Source organism: Astatotilapia calliptera, chromosome 2 (assembly GCF_900246225.1).
Source record: "Astatotilapia calliptera chromosome 2, fAstCal1.2, whole genome shotgun sequence".
NCBI lineage: Eukaryota > Metazoa > Chordata > Actinopteri > Cichliformes > Cichlidae > Astatotilapia > Astatotilapia calliptera.
In genome coordinates this window covers 25781973-25805416 of record NC_039303.1, presented here as the reverse complement: position 1 = coordinate 25805416, position 23444 = coordinate 25781973, and the positions used below count along the sequence as shown (strand labels likewise).

At 41.7% G+C, this 23444-nt stretch overlaps 2 protein-coding genes across 3 annotated transcripts; one reads left to right on the top strand and one right to left on the bottom strand.

Annotated features, from left to right (window-relative positions):
- The first annotated feature begins 352 nt into the window (after positions 1 to 352).
- On the top strand, positions 353 to 3683 carry LOC113035059 (gap junction alpha-3 protein-like). Of its 2 annotated transcripts, none has more exons than XM_026190323.1 (2): positions 353 to 662; positions 1549 to 3683. In XM_026190323.1, the coding sequence occupies exon 2, from the start codon at positions 1573 to 1575 to the stop codon at positions 2656 to 2658; it is 1086 nt and encodes a 361-aa protein (XP_026046108.1). In that variant the 5' UTR covers positions 353 to 662; positions 1549 to 1572; the 3' UTR covers positions 2659 to 3683. The 2 variants fall into 2 exon arrangements, with proteins under 2 accessions (XP_026046108.1, XP_026046118.1); XM_026190333.1 differs by lacking the exon at positions 353 to 662 and adding an exon at positions 1349 to 1413.
- A 4884-nt stretch (positions 3684 to 8567) lies between these two features.
- On the bottom strand, positions 8568 to 10667 carry vma21 (vacuolar ATPase assembly factor VMA21). Its single transcript, XM_026190344.1, has 3 exons — positions 10455 to 10667; positions 10103 to 10212; positions 8568 to 9527 (listed from the first exon to the last, which is right to left on the bottom strand). Exons 1-3 carry the CDS (start codon positions 10514 to 10516, stop codon positions 9388 to 9390), a joined length of 312 nt encoding a protein of 103 aa, XP_026046129.1. The 5' UTR covers positions 10517 to 10667; the 3' UTR covers positions 8568 to 9387.
- Positions 10668 to 23444: the final 12777 nt, after the last annotated feature.

The window sequence follows — 23444 nt, the reverse complement described above, 5'->3', positions numbered from 1 at the left end:
AACTCATTGAAACTCAGCTTTTTTAATAAATAAATACATTTACCCCTTTCCTGTCACTGTGATTTGGAACTTCAGGATGCCAGTAGTTGTTCATCTCCAAATCATTCCTGCACCACCACCATCCCATCTCCACCCCCATGATAGGAAAAGAGACCCTTGTGATATATTTAGATCTCGGGAACACTTGTGGCCAGACAGACTTAGCAGACAAGATCATTGGCCAGCTGCCCTGTCACTCGCCGTAGCATGCGAGCAGGGGTTTGTTTAATAGTTTACACTGGACAGTGCACACCGTGCCAAATTTAACCGAGGGGGGAGGGAGGGTCAAGGGAGAGCAGGTTTGTTGGTTGGTTCTTTGGTTGAGTGTGTGTGCATATGTGTGCTGTGGCCGGCTAAAGACCCCTGGGCCTGGATTCTGATTTCTGCGAGAGTTGTATTTGAAGACAGAAGACTGAGTCACTGAGCTTGTCGGCGTGGAACTAAGTTTGTGGCTCGCAAGAGTCTGCTTTTCCTGTCCATTCAAGGGCATTGTTGGGGGTCCTAAGATTAGTGTTGCACTGAGGCCAGTCGGTAAAGCAGTGAGGCCTCATGGACCCTGCCAGACGTGGGAAGCTTTGCCACAGAGGATGTATGAGCTGACACGGTGACTTTCTCCAGTAAATGTAAGTTTTCTGTGATTTTTTTTTTTAACTTTATGCTTTATAGACTGAAATATTTGTTTCTTCAGGAGTTTAAATTATAGTCCTAAACCTAAAGTTAACTTATTAATGGTTCATGCTGTGGCCAAATGCTGTAAGTGCAGGTTAACAGCTGTCTTATGTGAGAACAGAAGTTGAAGTTGTTTCACTTCTTTTTCCTCGAATGATGGCATTATTCTTCATTGTAATGTGGGATCTCACACCGTGGAGTGCGGGTCCCATATTTAAATTGCTGTCCAATCTGCGATAGCTGGTGCTGGCTCCCTCAGCGTCAGCCCACCTGCCACATTTCAACACTTGAATTCATCCTCCAGAGCAGCATACCTTCTACTTCCACTCTTACTACTGTATAGACCATTCATCAGAAGCAGAATCTATTTAAAACCTAATGTGTCACAGGAGCTGACAGCTCTAACATTACTCAACTGTTTCTAATTCACACTCCCACCACATCTGCCCAGTGTTTGATTTCACTTCGTGTGGCTCGTGTTGCCATGGCGTGGGTCATGAAGGCCAGGAGCCGCAGAATCATGTCTGAAACCTGCTTTCCTCCTGTCCACACTTGCCAAATATATACCCTCCCAAAGTAAATATAATCCTGTTTGCACCCACGCGGATAAGACCACTACCTGCTCAGTGGCGGCCGCCCAGTTGGACGCTCAGTTAGCAGCTTGGCTCCCAAAAGACTTGGTTGTTCTGATCTCTGCTGAACTTGGTAAGAGAATTTTTAGTCGTCAGGAAGGATGAGGCGTACGCTCAGGATTAGTTTTACTGTAGTCATTTAATCTCTGTTGCTGTGTACAACAGTCTATAGATGAAATAACTTTTTCTATTTTCAAATCCTCTGTAGTCCTAGATCTGACCTCTCACAGCCATGGGGGATTGGAACCTGCTGGGAAAGCTCCTGGAAAAAGCCCAGGAGCACTCCACCGTCGTGGGGAAGGTGTGGCTCACTGTCCTGTTCATCTTCCGCATCCTGATCCTGAGTGCTGCGACAGAGAAGGTGTGGGGCGACGAGCAGTCGGGCTTCACCTGCGACACCAAGCAGCCCGGTTGCGAGAACGTATGCTATGACATCACTTTCCCCATATCTCACGTCCGGTTCTGGGTGCTGCAGATAATCTTTGTATCCACACCGACTCTGATATACCTGGGGCACATTCTCCATCTAGTCCGGATGGAGGAAAAGCAGAAGGAGAAAGAAAAGGAGAGAGAAAAGGAGCACAGTCATCAATCAGACAAACAGACTCTCATTGTGGATGTGAAGCACAAGAAGGCTCTGATAAGAGACAATAAGGGACGAGTCCGCCTGCAGGGGGAGCTTTTGCGGACATATGTCTTCAATGTGATCTTCAAGACGCTGTTTGAGGTGGGCTTCATCGTGGCCCAGTACTTTTTGTACGGCTTTGAGCTCAAACCCATGTACACATGTGACAGACCCCCCTGCCCCAATGTGGTTAACTGCTACATATCCCGCCCCACAGAGAAAACCATCTTCATCATCTTTATGCTTGGAGTGGCCTCTGTGTCTCTGTTCCTCAACCTCATAGAGATCTACCATCTGGGTTTCACCAAGTGCAGCCAGGGCATCACCTTCAGGAGGCGCAACCAGTCCAATGGGAGTATCTCCAAGGAGCCTGGCGAGACTGCAGTGCCATTTGCCCCAAGTTACGATGACTACTTCCACGAGCACCGCCAAGTCCAGCCAGCTTACCCACCAGTGCCGTGCTACACCGCGGCCACAGACTCGTCCTTCCACCCCTACCACAGCAAGGCAGCCTACAAACAGAACAAGGACAACTTGGCGGTGGAGAGGAGCAGCACCAGCAAGCCAGAGGAATGTGACCTGAAAGGAAAGAAGGGAGCAGGATCTGCCCCTGGGTCACCTACGCAGGCCAGGCCTGGCCACAGTGCCAAACACAGCAACAACAAGACTAGAATAGACGATCTGAAGATATGAGGAGGTTTATGTTTCTCTGAGGGGTCTTAAAATGTGCAAGGGGATCATATGTTGCTTGGAAGTGTTCATACATGCCAAACTGACTCCCCTCTTCAAGATGGCACTGCTTTGACTCATTCCAGCTTAGAGGGGAGTAGTATTTACAGGGCACAGAGAGAAGCCTGAAATGGAACCACAAAAAAACAGCAACAACATTTCTGATAAACTTTCACAATAAAAGAAATTCTGCTTCTTTATATGTGGAGAAACAAAGTTGGATCTCACTTCAGACTGTAGCATTAAATGTTAGATACTAGTCTGTCGCTGCGGCAACAGACTAGTATTTGTATCTGTGTTTTCTAAGTTGTGTTGACTGGTATGAATCTTTCCACCATTCAGAGAGGGTCTGCTCAGGTTTACAGTGAGCTCGTCTTTATTTTTCTCAATGTGTGAAACATCTAGAATTCAGGGCTGGAACTTGCACAGCACTGACCTGACCTCATTCGTGGAAATCAGATAGGGAGAAAAGTTAAATTTAACTCCCTTTAAATGTTTTGAGGTCATCATCTAGCATAGTTCACTTGCTTAGACTTGAAGTAAAGAGTTGTGCAATACCTGACAATTTATTGGAGGCTTGAACTGCTGTTACTAATTCCACAGTGCGCCTCAAAAACAGATATTGCACGGGTCTCAGGAGTTCCCACATTTTTACTGTCTCTTTCCTTTTTTTTTTTTATTGAGGCAGCCAGAAAGTAGGTAATGAAAAGCATGTCGATTGGTTTATTCTTGTTCATGTCTGGATTTGTGGCGTTTGTTTGCTTTGAAGCACTTGATGACAACCTTGTTTGCAAATCTGCTTGAAATAAATTGTCTTAAATTTGCACTTCAATTTGTGATTTTGAGTCTTTATCACACTGCAACTATTCATATGTCATAACCCTGGTGATAATACATGAAAACCAGCTGTAATATTGGCCCACACAGAAGCTGAAATGCAGCGCAGCTCTGAAGGCTTCTCTTTTGAAAACGATCACACTGTTAACGAACACGGGGTCTCTGAAATGAGGACATGCCACGTGATGTTTGACTCATCATTTTAACGTGTTTAAAACAGACATGTTGAAGCGAGAATAAACACGTGGAAAGTCTTTGCTGTCTGCGTGTCCCTCGCATGCATATCTTATACTCATCTGTGCCAAGAAGGCACACATCGCTGGCATGGAAACCTTGAAACTCATAGCATGTACATCATGAGGAAGCACCCTTGTGACTCTATGCTTGATGCCTCAAGGGGTTCATCCATCCATTTTCTTAGCTTATCCATCCGGGTGTCATTGTAGTATTTTCTAGATTCATCTAAATATCGATAGTACTGATACCAATACTGATATCGGTATGAGATCAATACGAGCATGATAGGATCTTTACTGTGTTTCTATCCTCAAAGTTCAGTATGTAGCCCACTAAAGTGTGTTGAATAATTATCTTTTTTTATACCTCAAACATGCGCTATAAAAAATATCTGAACCTTTTTTGTCTTGACTGTCACGTCTGTTTCATTTATAGCCTACACCACGTTTAAACAAAAGTCAACCCAAAGGGCACATTTACATTTTAGGTGTCCATAGAAAAAATTTAAAATCTTTTCAAAATAAAATAAAAGTTGAAAGGTGTGATTTGTTGTGTCAAATAACTTTTGTGGAAATTAAATCATTAAAATATGTTCCGAATTTGCAAATTAATGATGATTCATGATGGAGTCATGACATATTATTCTCCTCTACATAACCTGCCATTATATCATATATATATATATATATATATATATATATATATATATATATATATATATATATATATATATATATATATATCAGAGGGCTACAGTTTCTCAGTTTCTATCTGCAATGAGCAAAAACTGGACGTACTAGACTATTCTTGCGTCTGTTGTGGTGCCAAGCACAATATGCTTTACATCCCTCGTGTGTTACTTGTGAAAACACATAATAGCGCAACAGACTAAAGAGTCAGCTTCATCAATCAATAAGTCAGTCTTTAAAAAACATTCCACCCATCTTTGGAAATGAAGATAAAAAATGGAGGCGATATTGAAATAAAAATGTGACCATATTTGAGAGAGAAGAAAAAAGATGACAGATGAAGAGAAATGAGTGCGCTTTGAAATGAAATCCTTCTGCAGGGCTTCACTTTCACCATCAGATTGTTGGACTGTGATAGAAGATGTCCAGCGTAGCACATTTTTGGACATATTCAGCACATTCTGATAAATTATCTACAGCCATAAAAAGTTCCGTCTGTTACATAAAGCATAAATAACCTAAGAGTGGCGCTTTTATCTGTTTCCTGCTTCACAAAAATAAAAGCATCCATGAAACACATTTCTTGGACAAAACTGCGTTTTTTCTAATGTCCCGGGAGGTTTTGATAAATGTAGCATGACCACCAAGGACGACAAAAAATATTGTTATTTTAATTGGGGTGATGGACCAAAAATATTATGCTACTGATGCCTCATGTCTGTCATTATATGTGTGTTATTAATACTTTCTTTGCTTCACATGATCTCTGTTTAATATAACAAAAAAAAATTAATGACTAAAAGTATACAGAGGTGTGCTGTGATTGTAAATTGAAAGAATTGCTATATATGACAGCTGGGATAGGCTCCAGCTCAACTCCTTTCCCTGAATTAGAGATGGATGGATGGATGGATGGATGGATGGATGGATGGATGGACAACTGACTGACTGACTTATTTCACTTGAAGGTTTAGCCATTTTCAAATCCCCCAAACACTACAGCAGGATCTTGTTTTTGACTCAGTTCCAGGTTTCAGAGACATCCATTGATAGATTTCCTTGTGCACTTAGCATTATCATCCTTTTTAAAGGTGCACTTCCTGTTAAGATTTGGCTCATGGACAAATGGCTTTGCATTATATTCAAGCACTCTTTAATGTGATGCAGAATGTACACAGGTGAATCAGTAAATGCTCTATGTCCTGTCCCTGAGTTAGCAAAGCCACCCTGAATCACATTTTCACCGCCATTTTTCACAGCTGGTTTGCAGTTCCGCTACTGCAAAGACAACTTTGGCCTTTGTCAAGGATACTGTTACAGTTAGAGAGCATAATAGTTATTATACCTCTATGTTAGCTGTAAAAGTGGCTCTGTTTGAGTTTTCCTGAAAGACTTCATATTCTGGTCATCTATTTCTGATTGTAGCTACATGCACTATGACACTACAGCTTGCAAGAGTTACCTACATGAATTTTATGGCTTCATGGAGTCTTCTTGGGGTGTATTTAGTGGAAAAATCAATTGTTGTTATTTTCCTTACTATGCAATATTTTATTTGAAGATCTTTGTGGTTTCTCTCTGACCTTAAAGGTATCTAAAATAATAATGATAATGATAAATAATAGAAACTCGTTCTGAAGGACTTTAGGCAGGTCTTTGGATCTTACCCTGATGTCACAACACGTGTCACATCAGAGAGGACACCAGAGCATAAACAGGATAGGTTTTTCACTCCTTGATGAGCGTCTGGTCATTAGCACCTAATCTAAAAGCGCCTGATGATGAAACTTTAGTCAGTGATTTGAAAGTATGATAGATGTAGAAATCTATGTGACATATCAGTTGTTTCTGGTAAACCTAACATGTAGCTCTATGTACTGAGAATTAAATTGTCTTGAATTCTAAGTTTTAAACACCTACACAGATGAAACTGTGAAATAAAACCTTCTAAAGTGTTGAAACATATCCTGCTGTCTTCTCAAAAGCGCCTGAGCTGAATTTCATGGGAAATAACAACGCAGACTAACACAATAAAGTGCCTCCTTCGTTGTGTTTAATGGTGGATATGATCTCAAGTGTCCAGATGAGTTATTCTCCTGTCTTACTCTGTTTGCTCCCCGAGGTTTCAGTGTGGTGGACTTTATTTTCCACCAGCTGTAGCGTGGTACTCTACTGCCCTCTTTCTTTACTTTCACTTAAACACCAACACAGCTGCTTGTTTGAGCTTTGCATCTGTTGGGCACGCCATCTGCTGGGCAGGGAAATCTAAGTGAGGGAGGCATCTGATACACTCAGCAGCCACTTCATTAGGTACATGTTCCTGGTATTGGGCTGAACTCCCCTTTTTGCCTTCAGAGCTGCCTTAATTCTTTGTGACAGAGATTCAACAAGGTGCTGGAAACAGCCCTCAGAGATTGTGGTCCATATTGACACAACAGCATCAGACAAGCTGCGTCCATGATGTGAATCTCCCGCTCCACCACATCACAAAGGCGCTCTACAGTGGGGCCATTCTCCTCTGACCTCCGGCCACAACAGAGCTGCCGCTCACTGGGCATTTTCTCTTTTTCAGACTGTTGTCCGTAAACCCTAGAGATGGTTGTGTGGAAAATATTCAGATCAGCCCATCTGATGCCCACAACTGTGCAAGGGTCAAATGAGCTAAATCGCTTTCTTTCCCCATCCTGATGCTCGGTTTGAACCTATGCTTGGCTAACATTTGTGTTAATGAGCAGCTGAACAGGTGTGCTTAATGAAGGCTGGTGAGTGTATGTTCTACTACATGCAGTATGAGCCGATGTAAAGTGCACCAAGAACATTTGTGCTATACATGAGTTATCTGAACTCTGTTACAGGACAGAGTATACAAAAGAAAATCATCAAGGAGTGCTGACGTGTATCGCTTGTAACCCTTCATTTAGGTAGACGCTCAGCTCTCTCTGGCCTGCTTTTCATGTCACTGACACTATGCATTCAACCTGCTAATGTGTGCTAAATGACAAAGAGCCAAAAGCAAAGCCTGCCCTTGCCCCATCTTTCTGTTGTTGCAAGGGTAAGCGTATGAAATATCAGCCAAAGGAAGGGGGGGAGACATCTGATGTTTGCTGACTGAATCAGTCTGATTGCTCGCAGGCCTGTCACCTCATCACCAACACCAGCCTGTTAAACTCACTGCAGGCAGGCTGCACAGCTCCGACTCTGGAGTACAGTGTGGGAGCTACACACACATAAAGCGGTGCTGGTGAGAAGAGGCTCTCATAGTGTGAAGGGAAAAAACGAAGAGAAATCAGCTGCTGACATGGTTTCCGAGGCAGAAAACGTTGTTACGGCCAGGCAGCTGCCGGGTCTTATCCCTGCTTCTTTTACCGCGCTGTCTGTGGGAACTGGCTGACCATTTACTGCCACCATGTGACAATTCAGACTCCCTGCAGAGGTCAATAAGGTATCTTCCCAGACATGTGAGACAAAGCTTGTTTTATTTTGGCAACCAAATTCTAATGGTTTTCACTACAGTCTTTATCAGGCCTGGGAAAAATCTGGGTCATGTTAATGAGGTTTGCAAATGTTTTCTTTATTTCATTAAGATATTTTTATGAATTAAATAATCAGTTTTGACAGTTTTCCACACTGAATGTTAGGATCGGAACTGTTGTGACAATGTGTAAATGTGCTTCTGGGGTGGACTATTAAAAATAAGTTTGTTTACGAGGATGTTTGATCTCTGTGCGCACATTTTTTGGTTAGTTATGGCAACAAATAGTAGGGGAAGTCATGACCTCTTGTGTTATAAGGCTCACTCATCACATGCAGGCCTTATTCATAAAAATACAACAAAAAACAAACAGTTCATCCAAGATTTAATCAGAGGATTGCAAAAGATAATACTTTAAATGTGTTTTTTAATATCACATTTATAGTAGTCGGTTTGTTGTTCTGGTATTAGACCATGTAAAAAAACAGGACGCACACTAGAAACCTGAAAACAAAACTCTGCACTTTATTAAAAATAAAAGATGATTTTGTAGAGAATCAGTTTAATTCTTTAACCAAGCACAAATCGTTTCCTTTCATCTTTGTATTTTTAGAAAATACCACTAGAAACAACAAAAATGTACACTTTCCAGTTTATTTGAACAAGTCGGCACTCACATCTGCATGACGACCAACGTCACTGGCTACATCATCGACACAAAACACACAAATTTAAATACAGTGTGAATTAGGAACTCACTGCAACACCAAAGTTTCATAATGTCGCCACGCTACGGCACACAAACGCACATCAACTGAAAGAAAACCAAATTTAAACACTATTTAAAAGGGTTAACAGATGACTCGAATGATATGGTTTGCGTGAGATTTAAGCACATTATGGGTTTATAATGATGCTGAGAGACATCCTCAAATGTACAACAACTGAAATGTGATTAAAATAACATGACTTCGAGCTAATTGAAGCATTTTGGAAGCAAATCTTTCATATGCATTAAACATGAGGCAAAGTGTGTGTGCGTGCACACCTGCACACATCAGTCAAAACCCAAGATGCTTTCCTACAAGACAAACTCTTTGCTGAGAAGGGACTTAGAGCACTTAGCCAAATGGCAGCTTATGACAAAGCCTCTTAAAAACCACGGCTGTCCTCTGTTGACAAAAGTAATATTTTCAGAGAAAAAAAGAAAGTCAAGAAGGCGGGCCCGCTGAGGCTGGTGAGCAAGCACACTCAGCAAGCTCCACTCCCCCCCGCCATTGCCGGGGAACACAGAGTAGTTTCAGGCTTTAACCTCGGAGCTCTAATGCAGCTCATTGTAGATGGTCTTACAATGCCCATGACCTGGGAGGGGGTGTGAGGGGAGGGGGGTGGGCTTGGATCCCTCCCCACGTCGGTCGGTCTGTCTCCTCTGGTCTTCTAAGCTGATAAGGATATGCCTTAATCATGTTTGCCCTTGCCTTTAGGCGCGCCTTCGTTCCAGGCCACATAAACAAACAAAGCCAGAACCACATGCACAGCGAGCACCGCAACAATGGCTGCGTAGAAATAACTGTCAGAGCTTGACATCTTCATCGAACCTACGAAACAGAAGCAGAGCGTTAATGGCGACGACCAGCAGCTGCATCACGGAGTTTAAAGTGTCACAAGTCAGGTTTATATTGAGGTGCTAAACACAACTTTCTCTGGCACAGAATGAAACCCAGAAAAATAAAAGCTGCAGTGGCTTGTTATGTCTTTCCATATAAACCTACAGCATCTCTGGTTGTATTCGATTATTGTGGGTGATATAAACCAGTATATTTGTCATTGTGGGTACTGAGGAGGTCGTCAAATGTGATAATTATGGGGGAAAGAGTTCCGATAAATCCCTAGATCCAGAATAAATGCACATTCTCATCTGGATTAGCTTTATTATATCATCTAAAATGGAAATGTTGGTATGGAATGACAAATACTATGCTAAAAGACTCTTACTATTAGAGCTTAAAGATAAACTGACTGCTCTATTAACCTGTCAGCAGATGACCACTGATCAATAGATTTTAAAATCTGGATGATGTGCTACGTTTACAAAATAAAGTAAAAACCCCAAGAAAATGTGAAAGCAGGAACAGAGTGGAGGTAAGTCCACAATCATCCGGACACACTTCACCTTCAAAGATGTACGCCTTTGATGCGAAATACAGTCCAATGGGCACCGTGACCATGAGGATGGTGAAGAACAGCAGAGTCTTGAGGGCTGAAACCAGGGAGCTTTCATTTCTGCAAAGGAGCACAAGTTCATGAGTCAGCCGGGATCAAACCACACAGCGACGGGGGCTCTGACACGCTGACTACGGATGTGGATGTGTACCCTGGTGAAAATTACATCTATGTTCCCGGATTGTGCCACATAAAAGATATGTCTCTATGGCAATGAACGGCACCGCAGAGCTCGGGTTTTCAGGTCACTAGGTATACAAGCTAGCCGTTAGCTTAGCTAGTTCGTTATACTATTTTCTCACCCTCTGAAATACTGCGGCGGTGGGGCGGAAGCGTCCAGAGATGCTTTCATAGATCCGTCCATTGCTGTACTGTAAATGAAGCGACACAACGACGAAACTTGTGCGCGAATATTCTCGCGTTTATTCTCTGTAAGCGTTGTGTTGACAGCGCTAAAATCGCTTCTTCCGGGATGGTCACGAGACTGGTCACATGATGAGATTAGACGCCAGATAGTCTCGCGATGACAGAATGTATTTGCCCGAGTAATCTGAGGATATAAAGGCTGGCTTTATCTTTCAGCAACATAAAGCATCGGACTGTTGACTGCTGTAGAATCATGAGGGTAATTTGCAGCCCAGATGTTGGTAAAAGTAGACTATTCACCACTTTCTGTTTGGGAAAGCCTTAAAAGATTCAAGTTCATGACAGTACAAGTATGACTTGTTTTTCCCAGAGCTATTGGTGGTGGTGGAAGGTGATGATTTGAGCTTGTTTTGCATCCACAGGACCTGGGCACCAGTCATGAACTCCTCTGTATACCAAAGTATTCTACAGTTTAATGTGAGGACAGCTATGTGAGGGCAGGGATAGCTCAGTAGGTAGAGTGGTGGCCCCATGATCGGAAGGTCGGGGGTTCGATTCCTCTGAACAGCTACCCTGAGGTACCCCTGAGCAAGGTACCGTCCCTACACACTGCTCCCCGGGCGCCCAATGGCTGCCCACTGCTTCACTGAGTGAATGGGTTAAATGCAGAGAGGGATTTTCCCCACGGGGACCAATAAAGTACACTTTCTAAAACTTGGTCAAAATTGTAATATACAGCAGAACAATGAGCCAAAACACAGCATTGAATCTACTGCTGCATGGCTTGAAAAGAATCAAGGTGTTGCCCACTCAAAGTCCAGACCCAACTATAATGCTGTGGAAGCATCTTTAGAGAGCTGTGCATATGTATAGAAGAGTGGGCCAAAATTCCTCCACAATAATGTGAGAGACTTATATAGTCGTACAGAAAATGATTCATTCAAGTTATTGCCAATAAAAGTGGTTCTGCAAGCTGTTATGTGAAATCTTAAAATTGCTAATTAAAATGGTTATTGCAATTGGATTAGTTTTAAAAAATAAATGTTTTCCTAGCAGGGAGCTAGATAAATACAGTCATATAAACAGCACTTCACTGCCCTTCCATTCCCAAAGATATTCTCTGAAAATAAAAGTGGGTGGATTTTAATACGTCAACTATCATTACTTCATTCTTAAATGGAAAAAAATAACATGACATAACATAGCCTCAGTGTCCTCAGTGGCTGTGCATGCACAGTTCACATGGTCGGCATGTGTTTGTACACACACTCCTGAATAACACTGCTACACTGTTATCTCCTGTTTAATTGCTGATGTAACAGAAAGCCATTTAGTCCATTATGAGCAATTTGTGTGGATTTAGTATTGGTGCATTACCTACGTTTCTGGTCAAAGCGTTCCTCTCTGAGTCTCAGGGAGTGGCACTTTCTGCTCCAGTTGGCTTTTGTTGTTACCAGTTTCACGCTCAGCAGGCTCCCGAAAAACACATTCAGTTTGAAAAGACTCAAAAGAGACGAAAGAGAAGCTCTAAGAAGAATCTAGGGACCCATGTTCTAAATAATCGTTTCGCTTTCAGTGGCAATTTCACTCTCAAGTAGTTATCCGAGGGGAGGAAAAAGAAAAGAAAAAAAAAACTCGCTAAAGACGTCAGTGAGTGTGAAGATGCAGCCGATTGTCATGGTGATTCATATTAATTTCAAATCTTCTTGCAGATGAACCAACATGAGCAATTTTAAAAACTGTTTTCTGCCTCTTTTGTTTTATTAGATTTTGCCCTTTGGGAGACAGAGAGGAAGCACAGGAGAGCGGTTTCTGAATCGATCGTGCGTTCTTGTGTGTAAACTTGTGAAACCAAGTGTATTTCTCGTGAGGTGAACGGGTAAGCCTTGACCTTTATATGTGGAGGAAGGAGGGCGGAGGAATTAGCAGTTTGATGAGATGGCACTGAGGTGTGGCCCTTTTCCCTGTGTGGCATGAATATTACTGCTCACCTGTGTGGGATGATGATCTCCTGCTGTCTCTCTGTTAATGTCCTGTGTAGTTTATACATCGCTTGCTTATATATAGCGCTTCACCAATTCACCTTTATTCCTTCAGTATCTTATATGATGAGCTTAATTATGATTCTGGTGATTGTAGCGATGACTCACATGGATCAGGTGGCTCGGTTTCGTTCTCATTTTAAAAGCTGTCAATCAACAGCCATCATCCCCAATGTTGAACCGTGCAATAAACCTGTCAGTGTAGTTCGTTCACCTCCTGTGCCTTTATTGTGTGTCTAACCATACATCCGGTTTTTATCTTCACCTAAAAAACTACTACAAATCAGCCACTTAATATTTTTTCATTCAGTTTTTCATGTCATTCAGCCTGAAATGTAATTTCACCTCACAAATAATAAACTCTTGCTAAAGATTCTGCTTTTCTTTTCTTCCTTTCTTCCTTTTTCAGCAAAATGGATTCAGTCTGTTGCTTATTTTCAAGAGACTTCACATTTTCTGCAATCTTTTAAGAGTGCTTTTTTTACGTTTAAATTTCTTCACTTTTCACTTCCATAATGTGTGTTTCGTCCTTGTCTCTCTGTATTTTCTTGGTTCCTCTTCTACTTCCCTTCAACCATTTGAGGTAGAAGGCTGCCCGTCCCTGAGCTTGGTTTTCCCAGAGATTTCTTCCTGTTAAAAGGGAGTTCTTCCTTCCCACTGTTGCTAAGTGTCTGTTTGCTCTGTAATATTTTATGATATTTATCTTATGATAGAAAAGTGCCTGTTTAAAGCAGTTGCTGTTGCAAATTTGCACTGTATAAAAAATTGAATGATTGCATTAAAAATTCAGTATCAGTATTTGTACACGTTATTGATGTAGGGGTTTGAATAAAAGCATTTGAAAGGGGCTTCTCTGGTGTCGTGGCTCAAAGAGTCGGCAGTTCGTCTTGTAACCAGAAGGTTGCCGGTTCAAGCCCCAGCTCGGACAGTCTCGGTCATTGTGTCCTTGGGCAAGACACTTCGCCTACTGGTGATGGCCAGAGGGGCCGATGGTGCGATATGGCAGCCTCGCTTCTGTCAGTCTGCCCCAGGGCAGCTGTGGCTACAACTGTAGCTGCCTCCACCAGTGTGTGAGAGTGAATGAATAGTGGAATTGTAAAGCACTTTGAGGGCCTCGAAAAGCGTTATATAAATGCAATCCATTATTATTTTAATCACATGTCATTCAAATATTTATTCTATTATTTTTTAATTTACAGTTTTTCATTAATTATTTTAAATGTGAAAAACTGGCGACATGTCTGCTCTATCATGGCTGGGATAAAGTCCAGCTGTGATGACCCTGAGTGGTGGATGGATGGATGGATTTTTTACCCACAGTCTGAGCCCACTCCAAAGGGGTAGAAGATAAATCTGAAGGGTTATGAGGCAACTGATTAAAAAAGAATAGAATAAAAGCCCTTAGTTTTTTTTCTCTATTCTTTCCATTGTAATTTTATACTTTCGTGCTTTTTATTATGACACATTCTGAGAAGCTGAGATGATACATCCCGTATTGATGGAACGGCAGGACATCACATGCTAATCATTACAGTTAGGACCAACTATAAAATAAACAGTGACCTCTTCTGATAAACAATAATCCACATCAAAATTCCTTCATCTAAACATGTTGGACTTATATTTTCCCTGGAAGCACATGAAAAACTGGAAATTAATTAGATGGTTTATTGCAGTGAGCTTTGGGAATAGACCATAAACCACACAAGACGGAGTCAGTACAGTCACTAGACGCACATGTTCACCCCGTCATGGTGGGATTACGAATTTTAATAAAACAACCAGCTCTAAAATAGAAGTCTGACAAAACTCGTGTTCTCAGTGGAATGCGAGCCTGTAGATTTGGTCTGTAGGCGTCTTTAATTGGAAGTTCATTTGAAGGTTGCCCTTCAAATGAATCTTGACCTCCGACCTTCTGGAAGTATTTCTCATGGACCCCTGTGTCTGGACTCCCCAGGCTTTTTGGAGTTCACATCTCACCGACAGTCAATGCCAAACATGAGGTCCCGTAAATTCCACACCTGTTGTTTAGACCAAGCTACTCAGTCTCCTTAACAACAAGTAAGAATGAAACAGCTTTCCTGTTTGTGCAGCTCCTGATGTGGTTTAGGATTGTTGTTGGAACACAGTCATGTCAGCAAGCACTAGGAATTTATTTCACTTATTATTTCACATGATGTGCCAAACAGTGGAATCCTGGTTACTTTATAACTGAATATTTTACATAAAAAATAAATGACAGTGTGTTTTATTAAATATAGTAGCTTCTTTTTTCTGGCTTGGAACCACTTAAAAAACAAACAGATAACCTTTAAAGGAAATGATCAGGCTCTTTTAAAACAAAGGAAAATGTAAACAAAGACTTTTAGAACAGTTTCACCCAGACTCAGCTCTATATAGATCTGCTCTATATGGACAAAAGTATTGGGTCACCTACACATTACACCTGCAGGACCTTTTATGGTGTCCAATCCCTCAACCATATGCATAAACATGGAGTCTGCAGAGTCTCAGTTTTTACCCAGTGCATCTGAAGGGATGGCTCAGATGAAGGTTCACACCGAACGCGATGGACGCGAATAGAACGTCAGGTTTACATGTAAAGTCAATGGAAAGGCACGATGACGCGCGATTGCGGGTCCCGCGAAAATTCGGAAGCAGATTTGCGTCGCGAAAACGCCAAAACGCGTGAAACGCGCGTCAGTGTAGCGCGTCTGGCGCGTTTGACTCGCGAATAAAACCACGCGCGTGAGTTTTTGTGTTGCATTTTGTGCATACGCGCGTTTCGCGTCTACCGCTCGAGTTGGAAAAATCTGAACTCCAGCGTCAAATCGCGCCGCGACAACCAATCAGGAGCCTGGTGACGTGGCTGTTACCTAGGTCAAAGGGGCAGATCCAGCCAAAGCCTTTCATACTTCAATGGAGGGGAAGGCTAATCAATGCGGTAGCAAACAACTCGGAGCTGTACAACACCAGCTGCTTTCAGTACCGAGACAGGAATAAAAAGGACCGAGCTTGGAGGAAGATATGTGAAGAGATCGGGCAACCTGGTAAGTTCATTCATTTCTCTTTTGAAAGTTTTCACTGACCCGGGGAAGCCGCACAAAAGCTAGCAAGCCACCGCTATTTTCCCACTGACGTACAAATACCGTTCTGCTTTTATGCATGTTGTCATTTAGGAATATATTTTATTGTTTATTAATAAACAGCACACAGTGGTCCCGCTGTTCATCCGTCACTGCTTTGCTTTTTCGCTGATTTTTTATTGCACAGTACAGCATTGCATTCTGCAGCCTGATTGACAAATCTCCTGCGCTTGCCAAATTTATCACGTTTGGTTTTGATAACCATCGCGTCCAATAGAAAAAACAGCACAAAAACACCCATAACTATGAGCCTCATTCGGAAATAGACACCTGCACCGTGAGGGAAAAAGGCGCACGAAAGTGGCGGGCAGATGAAGACAAACCGCGGCATAATAATACTTTTACGTTTTGCAATCTACAAAGGTTTGCACTTTGAGAATCAATTGTGAGAACTGTGACCAGGGGCTAGTTATTCTGAGAACCCCTGCAATAAATGAGGGACCACTGTCTACTCTACGATTATTATATCCAACCTGTTAACATTTAATACTGTATTGATAGAACCAACTGATTCTGCAGCAGAGCATCCCCAGTCCCTGAGCTCCTGCTGCTGCACCCACAGATATGTACAGCAAGCACTGATACCTTTTTAGTCGGTGGGATCACCTTTACTAAATATCTACAACCAATCTGATTATATCCTGTTATTGTTTTTTTTTTTTTCAATGTTGAAATTAAAATCTAGTAGCAGCCTTCTCATTTCTTTGTGTTTTGTGCTGTTTTACAGGCCCACAGAGGAGGACGGCTCCGAGGCAGATGAGGGACGGGTCCCAGGACGGTCCATCGGTGGTGGAGCTGGCCATCCTGGAGTCCCTGAAGAGGCCACACCAGTCTCCAATGGAGCATTTCCTCCTCAGCCTTGTTCCTGCTCTGGAGAGCAGCTGGTCCTTTTTATTCCTGTCTCTCTGTAAATTCTTATATTTTATATATTTATGTTTAATGTTTTTCTGTTTGAGACTTTTAATATTATTTCAAATAAATGTTTATAATGACTAATGTCTCAGTTCTACTACACAGCAAATGTTGGCACACGACTTGACACATGTAGAATTTATTTCATATTATACTAATGACAAAATATACTGATACAGTGGGATGCAGAAGTTTGGGCAACCTTGTTAATAGACATTATTTTCCTGTATAAATCGTTGGTTGTTACAATAAAAAATGTCAGTTAAATATCATACAGGAGACACACACAGTGATATTTGAGAAGTGAAAAGAAGTTTACTGGATTTACAGAAAGTGTGCAATAATTGTTTAAACAAAATCAAGCAGGTGCATCAATTTGGGCACCACAAAAAAGAAATGAAATGAATATTTAGTGTATATCAATGTGTGTGTCTCCTATATGATATATGGGGTGCCTTTGTCTGGATGTGCTTCCCATCCAGAGCTGCACAGCACAGAGGAAAGTTCCAGCGCTCCTGGAATCCCTCTGTGATGGACCGCCAGTCTCCAGGTGAAGGCACAGCCATGAAGTCGTCCACTAGACAGTCCCAGATGGACGTCGCTGCCTGGGGGGTGATCTGGCTCACCGTGGACACACCGACTCTGAAACTGAACGCGATGGTCCTGAAGGAGTCCCCGGTGACAAGGAACCTGGACAAAATTGTTCAAAATCAGTATTATGTGTACTGCAGTTACAAAATACATTATTCAAATTCCAAAATACTTTTGTGATGTCAGATTTAAATCACAAAACATGAATCTTACATAAAACATTTTGTAATTATAAGGATAATGCTCTGCTCTCCACAGTACATAGAGAAGGGAGACTCCCTTCTCTATGTACTGTGGAGAGCAAAGCAGCAGCGGGAGTCTCCCTTCTCTATGTACTGTGGAGAGCAGAGCAGCAGCGTAAAAGACGTCCTCGCCGTACCTGGGTCCATCAGGTCCTCCAGAGGCGTGAGCAGTTTGGTGAGTTTCACCACTTGCTCCAGGAGCTGCGCCTGGATGACGGCCGATTCCAGCGCTATCACCGTCGGCCAGTTTGAGGACCTGCTTTCCCTCGTCGGTCCCAGCATCGCCCGCCTAGACACCAACTACAGACGCTCAATCCCACCTGCAGAGCGCCTGTCCGTCTGCCTGAGGTTAGTAAAAGTATTTAATACGGTAGTCCTTTATTGATATCTGTGCTAATATGCTAATCCATCCAGTTATACACTGCTAACATGGATGTGCTATGCTAACAGTGAATGCTGTCGGTGTTTACTGAAAGCAAACTGTGGTACAGAGACGACTCTATAATATTTCTAGTGATACTCAGAAGGTTTCATCAAGTCCCGATTTAATTCGATTTATGCTGTTATCAGTGTTTGCATGATAGCATGGCTGTGGTGTCACATCAATGTATGCGCTCGGTGTTTGCTGATATCAAACTGTAGCATTAGGACCACTGAGTTAACCTTTGTAGTGATACTCACTCCTTTTTATTTAGACCTGGTTTAATTCTGGGATAGTTGAATATTTGTATATAATCCCTGCAGCTGTCAGACTCTATAGCAGGGGTCACAGCCTTTATTAAAACAGAGTTAGATAAAACTGTGAACAGTTTGGTTCATCTCTAGTTACATGGTTCTATCTTGATAAGCTGTCTTATCACAGATTAATTTTTCAAAAATATTAATGATTTAAGCAAGGAAAGGGCTACATGTCAACATACAACTCTTTTTCTATTAATGTCTCACTTCATTCCTACCTGATTGACATGTTTAGGAATTATGAGTGATTGGCTCACTGTAGTTGTGAAAGTTGCTACCAATCAAATTATGATATGTTAAAGTTAAAACAAAACACAACTGTTTTAGATATTATCTAATATACATTTTGTAATTATCCTTATAATTACAAAATGTTTTATGTAAGATTCATGTTTTGTGATTTAAATCTGACATCACAAAAGTATTTTGGAATTTGAATAATGTATTTTGTAACTGCAGTACACATAATACTGATTTTGAACAATTTTGTCCAGGTTCCTTGTCAGCGGGGACTCCTTCAGGACCATCGCGTTCAGTTTCAGAGTCGGTGTGTCCACAGTGAGCCAGATCACCCCCCAGGCAGCGACGTCCATCTGGGACTGTCTAGTGGACGACTTCATGGCTGTGCCTTCACCTGGAGACTGGCGGTCCATCACAGAGGGATTCCAGGAGCGCTGGAACTTTCCTCTGTGCTGTGCAGCTCTGGATGGGAAGCACATCCAGACAAAGGCACCCCATATATCATATAGGAGACACACACATTGATATACACTAAATATTCATTTCATTTCTTTTTTGTGGTGCCCAAATTGATGCACCTGCTTGATTTTGTTTAAACAATTATTGCACACTTTCTGTAAATCCAGTAAACTTCTTTTCACTTCTCAAATATCACTGTGTGTGTCTCCTGTATGATATTTAACTGACATTTTTTATTGTAACAACCAACGATTTATACAGGAAAATAATGTCTATTAACAAGGTTGCCCAAACTTCTGCATCCCACTGTATCAGTATATTTTGTCATTAGTATAATATGAAATAAATTCTACATGTGTCAAGTCGTGTGCCAACATTTGCTGTGTAGTAGAACTGAGACATTAGTCATTATAAACATTTATTTGAAATAATATTAAAAGTCTCAAACAGAAAAACATTAAACATAAATATATAAAATATAAGAATTTACAGAGAGACAGGAATAAAAAGGACCAGCTGCTCTCCAGAGCAGGAACAAGGCTGAGGAGAAAATGCTCCATTGGAGACTGGTGTGGCCTCTTCAGGGACTCCAGGATGGCCAGCTCCACCGCCGATGGACCGTCCTGGGACCCGTCCCTCATCTGCCTCGGAGCCGTCCTCCTCTGTGGGCCTGTAAAACAGCACAAAACACAAAGAAATGAGAAGGCTGCTACTAGATTTTAATTTCAATATTGAAAAACAAAAAACAATAACAGGATATAATCAGATTGGTTGTAGATATTTAGTAAAGGTGATCACAAGGGAATCCCACCGACTAAAAAGGTATCAGTGCTTGCTGTACATATCTGTGGGTGCAGCAGCAGGAGCTCAGGGACTGGGGATGCTCTGCTGCAGAATCAGTTGGTTCTATCAATACAGTATTAAATGTTAACAGGTTGGATATAATAATCGTAGAGTAGACAGTGGTCCCTCATTTATTGCAGGGGTTCTCAGAATAACTAGCCCCTGGTCACAGTTCTCACAATTGATTCTCAAAGTGCAAACCTTTGTAGATTGCAAAACGTAAAAGTATTATTATGCCGCGGTTTGTCTTCATCTGCCCGCCACTTTCGTGCGCCTTTTTCCCTCACGGTGCAGGTGTCTATTTCCGAATGAGGCTCATAGTTATGGGTGTTTTTGTGCTGTTTTTTCTATTGGACGCGATGGTTATCAAAACCAAACGTGATAAATTTGGCAAGCGCAGGAGATTTGTCAATCAGGCTGCAGAATGCAATGCTGTACTGTGCAATAAAAAATCAGCGAAAAAGCAAAGCAGTGACGGATGAACAGCGGGACCACTGTGTGCTGTTTATTAATAAACAATAAAATATATTCCTAAATGACAACATGCATAAAAGCAGAACGGTATTTGTACGTCAGTGGGAAAATAGCGGTGGCTTGCTAGCTTTTGTGCGGCTTCCCCGGGTCAGTGAAAACTTTCAAAAGAGAAATGAATGAACTTACCAGGTTGCCCGATCTCTTCACATATCTTCCTCCAAGCTCGGTCCTTTTTATTCCTGTCTCGGTACTGAAAGCAGCTGGTGTTGTACAGCTCCGAGTTGTTTGCTACCGCATTGATTAGCCTTCCCCTCCATTGAAGTATGAAAGGCTTTGGCTGGATCTGCCCCTTTGACCTAGGTAACAGCCACGTCACCAGGCTCCTGATTGGTTGTCGCGGCGCGATTTGATGCTGGAGTTCAGATTTTTCCAACTCGAGCGGTAGACGCGAAACGCGCGTATGCACAAAATGCAACACAAAAACTCACGCGCGTGGTTTTATTCGCGAGTCAAACGCGCCAGACGCGCTACACTGACGCGCGTTTCACGCGTTTTGGCGTTTTCGCGACGCAAATCTGCTTCCGAATTTTCGCGGGACCCGCAATCGCGCGTCATCGCGCCTTTCCATTGACTTTACATGTAAACCTGACGCTCTATTCGCGTCCATCACGTTCGGTGTGAACACACCGTAATTCCCATCAGCAAAAGCTACAAGGTACCAAAAAGTCACAAGCTTTGATTATGATGAAAATTACCAAAAAAAAGTGAAGTGGCCAAAAAAACCCTGAGAAATCAGTTTTTATTTCTCTATTCTCTTTTTTTGTTTTAATTTTGCATGGGAGTCAACAGTATGTCAGTGTTATAACTGGCTAAAAGTTGGTAAAACTGTCAGACAGAGATGGGCGTTACTGTAATCTGATTACTTTTTTCAGGTAACGAGTCAAGTAAGGGATTACTATTGCAAAAACGGGAATTAGATTACCGTTACTTTCCCGTAGGAACGCTGCGTTACTGCGTTACTAAAACCGTGATTTTTTTGCCAGAATGTCTCATGACAGTGACGTAAGCAAGTGCGACGTTCGTGACAAAAGCTGTGTGCAGATCAACAGTGGATCATATATGAATGCAGGAGAGAGTGTTTAAAGCGTGGAAGTACTGACCTTATTTTGAGTTTAATTCCATAAAAAGTGACAAAAACATTAGTGTCCGTTGTGCCTGGGAAGAAAACTTCTTTTTACAGCGAAAAAAAACCCCTAAACTTCCAAGCAAGCACCAAGTGCGCTGAGAAACTCGCGGATTCTTCAACTGACCGCCGCGGCACACCTGCACCAGGGCAAACCTCCGCCTACGCTACTCCTGCTTTACAGGTGAAAATAGAGCAACAGGACCGCTAGTCTTTGATGTTATTTATTTTCTGTGTTTTACTTGCATCTATTTGAAAGACTGAGTGAAACACACAAAAAAAAAATTGTATGTGCTGGAATGTGCAGAAAATAAGTTTAAATGTTAAGCAAATTTCTTCAAGTCAGAGAATGTTGCATATAATTAAATTTTTGCTTGATGCATAAAGTTAAAAGATTAAAACTAATAAAACAAGTTTTAAAAAGAGAGACTTTTCCATTTGATTACATTTTGTATGATGGATTATACAGAAAAAGTAGAATTGGGCTGAAAGATCTATCGGTTTATCACCTATTCAGGTTGTAAATTGTGTTTTTAAAAAGTAACTAAGTAATTAATTACTTTTGAAAATAAGTAATCAGTAAAGTAACGGGATTACTTTTTTGGGGAAGTAATCAGTAATTAGTTACTGATTACTTTTTTCAAGTAACTTGACCAACACTGCTGTCAGATGTAGTTGAAAAAGGTATTCCAGTCTATAGATGCATCAATACTGAACTAGAAAATAGCTCTTAAATAACAGAAAATAAAGGAGTATATAAAGACTGCATAAGCCCATAAGAACATTCCTTTTATCCTTTTTGTATTACGGTTGGAAAAGTTCCAAGATTTTGTCCTGGTCAAAAGCTGTGTTTGTACCACATTTACTTTATTAGGATCTGGTCACCACATGATTGGAAAGAAAAGGGCCTTTCCCAAACTGTTCCCACAGAGCTCAAAAGATTAAGATTTCCTTTCACCGGAACTAAGGTCAATCCCAAAAAAGCAATATACTACTGTCATTGAATTCAGTCATTAAAAGGTGTGGCTCAGTAGTTTTTACCATGTAGGGTACTTCCCAAACACGACATTTATGATTGACATAAATGTCAATCAAGTTGTAATCTTCTACTTTAAAAATGTATTAAATTTTGGTAATTTAATTAAATATTAAGTATGACGAGCTACATATATTTTCGGCACAATGGTCTAATAGACCTGCTGTCAATAGTGAGCATGGGAACATTTTCTCAACCAGAAATAACTGAATTAAATTAAGTTAAGTCCAATCCCCAGTGTAGACTAATAAAGTCACATCAAATCATTGTCATCTTCCCCATTTCTTGCTCTCGTTGGCCTCTTTGGATGTACGACACCTAAAACCTCCTGATACTACTGTGACCCACAGCCCATCGGGATATGTAGGAACACATCATATGCATGATAAGGCAGGCAGCGCTAAACCCGATGGACAAATGCATTAGGAGAATTGCCATTGTAGCAGCAGGCCCAAAGTGAGACTCCCCCGCTGTAAAAGGCAATGATGCGCAAGCGCTGTAGAAATTCCTCTGTGCAGAGAGCGACGTTACGTGCGGCTTCATCCAGCGGGCCAAAAAACCATCCTGTCACGCAAGAGCTGTGCCATATAATGCCTCATTGCTCATCCATTTTGTGTCAGCCGTGTTTGCGACAGAGTTCTGCTGCCGTAGAAATAATCGCCCACAAACGATTTGTTTCTTTAACACTTCTCATGTGCACGTTAAACTGAAGAGGGAAGAAAATAGGTAAGTAAATGAACAGCTGTTTCATGTCAGCAGATGAATTTGAGTTTATGCCTTGCTCCACTTGGTGCAGTTGCACAGAGCTCTGAGAGATCCGCTAAAAACAAGGCAAGAAAACCGGTAAAAAAAACAAAAAAAACAAGTTATTTACATATTATCTCAATATTTTACGCTGTAACTTAGCTCTAAGCTTACCAGACCGCTGATATCGAGCTGAAACTGAGCGCTGCTCAGAAAGCCCACGTGACTCATGCGGGACAGAATCACATACGTATGTGAAATTGACAAAATAGAGTC